This window comes from Sorex fumeus, unplaced genomic scaffold (assembly GCF_029834395.1).
Source record: "Sorex fumeus unplaced genomic scaffold, SorFum_2.1 ptg000061l, whole genome shotgun sequence".
NCBI classification, from domain to species: domain Eukaryota; kingdom Metazoa; phylum Chordata; class Mammalia; order Eulipotyphla; family Soricidae; genus Sorex; species Sorex fumeus.
In genome coordinates this window covers 53,805,693-53,815,041 of record NW_026606118.1, presented here as the reverse complement: position 1 = coordinate 53,815,041, position 9,349 = coordinate 53,805,693, and the positions used below count along the sequence as shown (strand labels likewise).

The 9,349-nt window shown below is 37.8% G+C and overlaps 1 protein-coding gene across 5 annotated transcripts in view; it reads right to left on the bottom strand.

The window, feature by feature from the left end:
- Positions 1 to 1,410: 1,410 nt before the first annotated feature.
- Positions 1,411 to 9,349, bottom strand: part of ADGRF5 (adhesion G protein-coupled receptor F5) — a 122,410-nt gene continuing 114,471 nt past the window's right edge. For 4 of the 5 annotated variants that reach the window (XM_056125949.1, XM_056125948.1, XM_056125951.1 and 1 more), the window contains 4 exons: positions 8,957 to 8,998; positions 8,482 to 8,541; positions 7,765 to 7,849; positions 1,412 to 5,798 (listed from right to left, as the gene is read on the bottom strand). In XM_056125949.1, coding sequence (XP_055981924.1) covers positions 5,719 to 5,798; positions 7,765 to 7,849; positions 8,482 to 8,541; positions 8,957 to 8,998 — 267 coding nt within the window. In that variant the 3' untranslated portion in view covers positions 1,412 to 5,718. Of the gene's footprint in view, positions 5,799 to 7,764; positions 7,850 to 8,481; positions 8,542 to 8,956; positions 8,999 to 9,349 lie in introns of all 5 variants that reach the window. The other variant, XM_056125950.1, reaches the window with a different exon arrangement.

The window sequence follows — 9,349 nt, the reverse complement described above, 5'->3', positions numbered from 1 at the left end:
TCCCTGTTTACCTGACTTGGGGATTATTTTGGATAGGCTGGAATTACTTAGGTAAGCAAGCCCCTTAAAGGAGGATATAAGGGGTCTGAGACTGATGTCATTGAGATTCAGATTAGCATGGAAACTCTCCTATGAGGAAGCAAATGAAGGTCCTGTAGGAAGAGACACATGGCTGGAGATTTCTAGGAGCTGGTTGCTTTGGTTTTGTAACGACAAAGAATGGGATTGTCAATGACCACTGGACTTGGAGGAAGCCTCGACATCTGTATTAGAGCACAACTTCTATTGACAATCTGAGCTCATTCTGGAGGGACCTTGAGAAAAGAACCCTGTCAATTCATGCCCCAACTTTGGAACTATAGGAATTGTGTGACAACAAAGGTCGTGCTTTGAAGCCTCTTATGGGAGGGAGAATGCTTTTTAACAGTACAAGAAATACGGTACCATGTTGAGAAAAAAAACATCAGAATTCATGGTTTGTTTCCAGCTTACAATGAACATTCCAATCCATCCTCACACTATCCTTAGAATAGACATTTGTTTGATTTCCAAACAGTTTGGTCCCAGAAGTTTTACATGCCTGTTTCAACCCTCTGTAAACTTCTGGGCTCCGTGTGTTTCACAGGATTGTGTGTGGTATAAAGAAAGATCTGAACAGTCCTGTCAGCTCAATGAGCTCAGCTGTGAGGTTCTGGAAAAACCCAGCCCTCTACACTCCTGCCTGCACCCCCAGAAATATGGGTGGGGCTAATCACTAGAAAATGGGATTAGTTTCTAATTGACCTGGGAAAAACATAAAATAGCAGAAATAGCCTATTGAAAAAGAGTAGATAATTTATAAAATGAAAGTTTTATGTGGTTAAAATCCACAGAAGTATCTCTGAAGAAAAAAACATTTATTCCAATACAACATGAATCTCTCTGTTCATTGCAGCTTTCTACACAGTATCCAAATAGCTAAATAGATGTGATAGACAATATTTAGACAAATAGCTAAAAAAGATGTGATATGAACATCACAGAATGCTATTCAGTCTGAAGAAATAAAATGATGAAATCTTGCATTCTGACAATATGAATGAAACGAGAGGGGTCATGCTCATTTAAATAAATCAAAAGGAGAAAGACAAATGCCAGACTCTATCAGTCCTATGTGAAATATAAAGAAACAAAGAAAATTATCAAACAAAAAGGACATTTAGACTCTGTACAAAATGGTGGTTACCAGTGAGGAAGGTGGTTGGATATGTGTCTTGCAGAGGACTTGTGGGTGGGAAGAATAGCTGTAAATCATTGATTGGATGTTTGGTGAAAGTTATTAGAGATTGTTGGTGGGCACTTTAAAGCATTAGAAAAGGTATAATCTTGCGCTCTACTCTTGAAATGTCTACACTGTACTCTTGAAATGTATTCATTAGCTAGTGTTACCTCAATTTTTTAAAAAAACAAAGAAGCCTTTAGGAGATTTTATGTATTTTATTGTCATAAACACGGAAAAGAAATAGCTGTATACTGCCATTCTACTAAGACATGATTTAAACTTCAAAGTAATAATTTTATAAACCTATAGAACCTAATTTCAGTGCAAACATCTTTGAAATGATGAGACACCATTCCACTGACATGGTGAAAATATACAAGGAAGATTATCCTTGGTAACCCTCTCCTTAATTTGGACATACAAAGACTCAAGCTTCTGTTGTTGCACAATGGTTGCCTGTCTCATTGTGGAGTACAGAACCCCATTTGACCTCACCTGCTGCAGAATGCATGCTTGACCCTTCATGGCATTTCTGTGACCACGCTCACTGCCCCTTCTCCTCTCCACTGGTTGTGACTTTCTGTTTCACCATCTTAGAATAACCCCTCACCTACTATTTGCTGTAATCCTTCTCATGTAATATTTTTAAAAAATTTGAGTACAGATATTCTTGAGTTTTTCTACATAAACCATGAAAGACTGTACCTTCCCAGGGTCTTCCTTGGTTTTCTTAAGAGCCTACATTCTGAAATATCCAGTGGGCCTTTATTCACCTCTTTACATGTTATTTATCTCCATGTAAACAAAAATAAATGGAGAGAAGATCTATACAGTATAAAAAATAATGCAAATGTGATGCCAATCAAATATTAATTGCAGTATTATTTAAAATAGCCAGTTATGGAAGCAAAGTATCTATTGATAAATGACTAAGTGGAGGAAATGTGGAACAATAGAATACTATCCAGATATTTAAAAAGAGATGACTTTTTTCCCATTTGCAACAAAATGGAACCAGCTTGAGGGAATTATGGGAAGTGAAATAAGTCAGAAGGAGAAGGGCAAATGTTGGGTGATTTTACCCATATGCAAATGATATGGATGTACAACTGGTGAACACACACAGCAAAATAGAGAAACCAGAGGACATTGGCAATAAAACTAAAGTTAGCTGGAGAGAAGGTGGATGTGGGTGAAAATATTAAAAATATGTATTAATTATTTAATATTATTTAATATATTTTTTGTTTGGGGTCATACATAGTGGTTCTCAGGACTTAGTCCTGGTTCTGTGCTCAGGGATCACTCCTGGTAGTGTTTGAGGGACCATATGGGATGCCATGGATCAAGCTCGGGTCAGTGCATGTAAGGAAAACGTACTACCTACTATACTATCTCTTTATTTAATGTACTTTAAAAAAATAGAAATAGGGAAGAAGACAGATACACGAATCACTCAAGAGAGGTATTACACTAGACTCACAATATTTCCAGAGAATATTTCTGTAGTTTATATTAATCACTCCTTTTTGAATGTTGCAACCTTAAAACCTCAGAGTATGAGCACACATCTCTTTGCAAGAATCTTACTTAATAAACAATCTTTCGTGCAAGAAAATCTTTGTCCCTGGCAATGACATTCACACAGTGTCAACAACATTAGGCAGTGTTGGACTACTCTACGATCTCGTAGCTCTCTTTGCACCAACAAGAGATCCCAGGTTCCTTCTTTCTCCTCTGTTCCTCTTCTGTCCCACAACAGAAATATAATACTGCCTTATGATCATTGCTGATGAGTCTCTGAGCCAAACTTTACAAAGTCACTGCTTTCTATCATTTTGAAGTCTCCTACTTATTTTCACGGCAGAGTCTGGCAAGCCACCGTGGCATTTTTGATATGCCAAAAACAGTAACAAGTCTCACAATGGAGATGTTACTGGTGCCCGCTCGAGCAAATCAATGAATAATGGTAGGACAGTGGAGTGCTACTGCTTATTTTAGGATATTCTTGGCACAAACAAACAAACAAAAACAGTGACTCGACTCTGTATCTTATAATTGGGTGGGAAAGATTAAATATTTCCTTTAGATTTTGTTTTCTGGAATTTGGATCCCAGATTATAACCTGGATGGTGGGAAATACACATTCAGGAGGGTGTGTGTGGTTGTGGTAGGAGTGAGGGGTACATTATGCATGTATGCTATAGGAATGTAAGGGAATGTAGGCAGGGCAGATCCATCTCTTATGGAATTCTGCCGAAAGTTCCTGTCATTACGAGGGAGCAGTAAACACAATTCCTGAGGAATTCCTACGGAAGTGGGTGGAAGTCCAGTACTTCTTGTCCCATTGTGTTTCTGAATATTGAGAACCACACCTTCTCCTGAGTGCAGTGCTTTCCTTGGCTGACCAGAACAAGAAGACCATCCTAACACTGTACCTCATATAACCCTGCCTCCATCTTTCTGGATTTCATGGCAATAGCCAAAACAGACAGAGTCATGATTTCTCTGATTTCTTTCATTTCCCCCTTAATACCCGCTCATTTACTAGCTCCTCCACCTTTACCTCTAATGCTGTCTTCTCAGTACTCAGCCCTGCCCCAAATCTATTCTATCTTGGACAATTTTATTGGCTAAGAATTCTTTCCCTAAGGGGCTTTATATCATCAACTATTCAGTTTGATTTGGTGTGACAATGTTCAGGCAAATGTAAGAGTCAATGTTTTGTCATTTGTGAATATATAGAAACCAAGAGGTCATTTACCATCCATATGTTACAGTTTCTATTTTCACACCACACTGAAGGAAAGAGAAACCAGATGTAGATTTTTAAAATCACTAGCAAAAGGAAGATGTTTTAAATAATTAAAATATTTGGAGAAAACTCTTTGGAATCTCAGTAAATGGATGACTACTGGGAATCTGCTTCTTTGGTCCAGTCTTTCTGATATCTGGACCCATTTAGTTTATTAGTTCTTTGGATTGCAAAGCCCATATTTCTGGAGTGACTTTTAATGGCTTTTCTCTCTTGTTGCTTCCTTGGGATTAGACCTATTTAGAATGTATGACTGTTGTAGGTACAGCACATAATTAACTTTAATATAGATGCAACTTTAATAAATACTTGTATTTGATGAAATGCACACACACAAAATTCCCAATCAGAGCCTTAAGAATTTGATTCCCTATCATCAAATGTCATTAAGAGCATAAAATAGCTGGCTATGTAACTTCTTTCTGGAAGATTTCCAAGTGGTTGGAATAAACACAAATTATACCATTAAAAGTTGCAATGTGTATTGGTTTGGGAACCTGAGGACTAAAAGAACTAACATATTTAAAAAAAAGCTATACAACACACCAGAACCACTAAATCCACATTAACAATAACAAGAATAACATATAAGGTTATATGATCATCAAAATGAATTCTATTATGCATAGTGAAGTACCTGGTTAAAGCTGTTAAAAATAATATATGACAATTGGAGTCTGGTTTCAGTTCAATATATCAAACCTGGCAATTAATCGATATAAAATATGCATTATTTATTTTCCAAGTGTGGTACAAACCAAACTACAAGATTTTTCTGATAAACGGTAAAAAATATAGTCAGCACTTGGATCTGCTGAAGGGGGCTTATCACGTTGTCTTCACACTGGCCCCATTTAACTCGACCTTAACTTGAAAAGTAATATAGCTATATTTAATATCAGCACAATCATGGCTTCCTCCAGGTATTTCTTGTAAATATTATTACTCACCTGCTGGTGCAATTTCTGTATTTTTTTCCTGCCTTCTTCTCTCTGTCTCTTTGTCTCTGTCTCTGTCTCTCTCTATCTCTCTTCCTTTGTCTCTTGCTCTCTCCTTTTCCCTGTCTTCTAAACTTTCCCGATGGAAAGGTTTTAATTTTAAGCCAGTTTGAAATCATCAATGTTTCATATTGAGTAATGATATTAGCTCATTACAACAGAAATATGAAAGTGTGTGGTCCATTAATGTTAGAGTTCTCTATTTTTCCTCCTACATCTTTTCTTCTTTCTTTCTTTTCTGTTTTACTTTCAAGAAGTCACAGAAGTACTTTCTAGCCTTTAGCCTTTAACTTATTTTAATCAAAGCTTATCTTTGTGCCCAATGTATAAAAAGGTGAAATGTCGCTTCAAAATTCTATTTTACAATATAGACAGAGAAGTTGGGCCCAAGGGGACATGGGACTTCACTTAAATACTATACACATTTTGTATTACACAGGGGTAGGGGCAAGACAGCAAAAAATAAAAGTAAAAATTGCATTTAGTCTGTCTTTACAAAAGAAATCTCTTCTCCAAGGAAAAGGTCTTTTCAGCATCTGCTCTCAGAAGCTTGCTGAGAAATTACTTCAGCCATTGCTTTGAAAGGATCTCTTTTTCAGACAACATCCACTGGTCGCCAAAAGTCACGTTGAATTTTCCTCTTTTCAGTTGAGCAACGAATAAGCACTGGATGTGTTTTCTACGGATGAGCTGGTCGTTTCTGGGCTAGAAACATTGTAGGTTCCTGAAAAACAGAGCGGCTGTTTCAAGACGGGCATTCTCCTACCGCTATGGGCTGCATCTCTCCTGAACTCCGAAAGGGGGCACTCTACCTCAGGGGTCAGGTAAGCTTGGCCATGCCTGGAACAAACCCACGCCCGCTGGAAGTGCGGAGAATGCACCAGGCTCTTTCCACAAGCATGCGTGGCAGCCGACAAGCACTAGCTACTTCATGTCATCCCAGCAGCCAGATTTCTACAAAGGACAGAGAAATTTCCAACCTGCCACAGGCCACCACGTGCACGGGCCTTGTCCACATGCTCCCACATGCATGGCCCTGAGGCCCTTCCCCACATAACACCTCGAGGTGGGGTGATGTGGGGAAGCTTTTGAGGAATGTGGAAAGGGTGGGGGTGAGAGTTTAGAGGGCTGAAGTCTGAGCCGGAAGGTGAGGTGGAAAGAGGGGAATAGGAAAAAAAAGGACAAGATGACAGGGGAAGATCAGAAAAAGATAGAAGGATCAGAAATGAAGCACCAGTCTGGAGATGCCAACTAGAGCACAGAAAAGAAGGCAGCCCAGAGGAGGTCTGAGTGAGCCTGCGGGCTTGTGTCAGCGCAGGAGAGTGGGGCCAGTGTATTGGGCAGGAGAAAGGACACAGTGGCCACCCTACCATCAAATTGGCGAACTCTCACTGCTAACAGGGTTTCCATCATTGCCTGAGGGGTTCATTGGGGCTGCTGACAACATAAACCAAAGTTACAATGATTATGGACCCCTTCAACAGGATAGGGCGCCTACAAGTGACCCCTGAATGGCTACTGCTGGCCCATGAGGGATAGGAACCACGGATGTTGGTACTTTGGAAACAGAGCTCCAATCCAACTCTTATTTATTTTTTCAATTCAACTTTTATGAGTGTGATTCAGTAACAAGGAACACATTTTACTTATAGTTGCATATTTTGATTTCTTAGATTCATTTCACTGTTTTCATCATTTTTACTTTAGTGCAAATTTTTAAGATGTTCTTGTGTCAGTTCTAGCCAATGCGACAATGCTAATACACCCACAAAGACATGCTCATGTCACAGCAGAGCCAAATTAATAGCTTTTCAAAAGTGAAGGTGGTTTCATGAACAAAGATCAAGTGGAAGAAAGTAATACAAGGCCTCTGGACTTTTAACAATGAATAGCTATTCCCCAAACTTGCTTTTATATGAAAATCCGTGGCCTAGGATATTGACACATTTCTAGGTCACACATTTCAAAATGTTCTTGGTTGCAAGAAGCTGAAGTGATTATTTTATTAGAGGGAGTGGTGTCATGGACAGGGATTTTAGTTGCCAGAATAGCTGAGGCCATTGTTCTACAACATTGGAATCTTAAATTTTACATCTTCAAGGTAGAAACTTTAACTGTGCATGTTGCTAATAAAAGGGCTAACTTGGGCCACCCCTTATATATGCAGTTTGATGATAAATGCCACTGTGGAAAACAAGCAAAGTAAAATTTTAAAAAGCAAGGAAAAAAGAAAAAAAAAACACAGGAAAAGATATCCACAGCATGAGATCTTATAGTTGAATTTTCCTCTTTTTTCTTTTTTCTTACAGTTGAATTTTCTAAGTGTATGTTTATACTTTGCTGTGCATTAACTCAGAAACTTGAATGACCTGTTTCCATTGATATGAATAGGAAAACACTTTGTGTTTGACAAGGTCAACAACTTACAACACCTATTTTTTACGGTTGCTGTAGTTTTGACAGACAGCTCTTCAAAGACTTGTCTAGATTCTCAATTGCTCTTCCTACTGTGATTAGTTGTCCACTATAGCATTTGCTCCCTCTAAAAGCCTATTGGTCATTTGGAAAAATATAAGTTCCTATAGTTAATCTCCTTCCCAAAGGAGACCATTGCAAGTCAATGACATCAGTGGGAAAGTGGACCAGAATTCACTGTGTCAACCCAGAGGCATTTAGACGTCACTACATACCTGTTTTACCAAATAAATTGTTGAATCTTCTTGATATTGGAGAACTCATAGAAAATACAGGTGTAGAGGAACCTACAGATGTTGACTAAAAAAGAGAAAAAAGAGACAGTTATCAGATGTATTTAAAAAAAGAGAGAGATAATTATCAAATGCATTAGACCAAGGCCCTATTTTGAACTCTGGGAGGATGTGTTTTCTTCCCTCTAGAGGCCATTGTCTTCTTTCAGACCCCTCCAGGTGAGACTCCTAAAGGGTGCATCTTCCTACTTCCAACAAACCAATTAAGAGAGTCAACTTGAACCAGGAGAATCTCATCATCAGTCTTAGGAAAATTAATTTCAAACACAAGTTCTACTATTTGAGAGGGCTACAGTAAGTTTTGACACATGGAAATAAACCCATTTGAGGGCTCTAGTCACTTTGTGACAGATTTCTATATCACAGAAAATTCTATTCATCATGATTCTTCAACTTGTGGGTTCTCTTGCCTTGAGTTTCTCCAGAAGACTATTTCTCATTAAAAATTTACTTTATCCTCCAGTTGATAGTATCTGTGTTGTTTGAATCGCCATTTGAGATGTGGGGACAGATTAATAATAGCACCCTGACTATTTAATAGGCAGAAAGAGGGGGGAAGAAAATGAAATAGGATAAACTATGCTAGAAATAGTTGTGGGAAGATGAACATTTAAAAGTTTCTGCATGGGAAAGACTTACCTTTGAGTGTTGTGAAGACCATCTTGATCGAGAAAATTTATTCAGCAAGGCTTCCTGTACCTGCAACATTTAAAAGAAGCCGTGGTAAATGGTATTGATATATGATGGTAAATGGAAATTCAACTTATGCTGGCAGTAATTTAATATATAGAGGTGACAAATTAAATAAGAATTATATGGTGTTTTAATGTCATATCTGTTAAAATATCATAAGTAAGCATACAACTAAATAAGGAAAGTCTGCAATCCTCTAAGTTTTTTTCCAGTAAAATTATGAATGCTTCTAACATTAACTGAAAGCAATAATAGCGCATATTCACTTTTCCAACTATATGTAATTATATGATAAACCAAAAAATCATTTAAACAATTAAAATACTCAAGAAAGAAGGCAGGAAGGAAGGAAGGATCATAAGTTCAACAGGTCATAGCATTTTAGATTTTTCTAAGTATATGAAACTGTCAGTGTTCTTACCTTCTGATCCCAGAGGCATCCAAAGAGTAAAATGAATAATCCCTAAGAAAATAATTGAGGAAACTGCAGTTTAATCATAGTTTTTCACTCATTAAAATGAAAAGTATTATTCATCTGGCATTTAATTTGCATTTGGGGGCTAAATCCAGAAGAAAAAAGTACTGAAAGCAATGTAGTTGGACCCCACTAAGGGACCTGAAATCTTATAAAACTATAAGGATATTTTTTATTTCCTTCCTGTAAGGACAGGTTATTTTATTAAATACTTTTTTTATGTTCTCAAAGCAGGGCTGGAGCGATAGCATAGAGGGTAGGGTGTTTGCCTTAAAGGCAGCCGACCTGGCATATTCGATATGCCAAAACAGTACAACAAGTCTCACATTAGAGACGTTA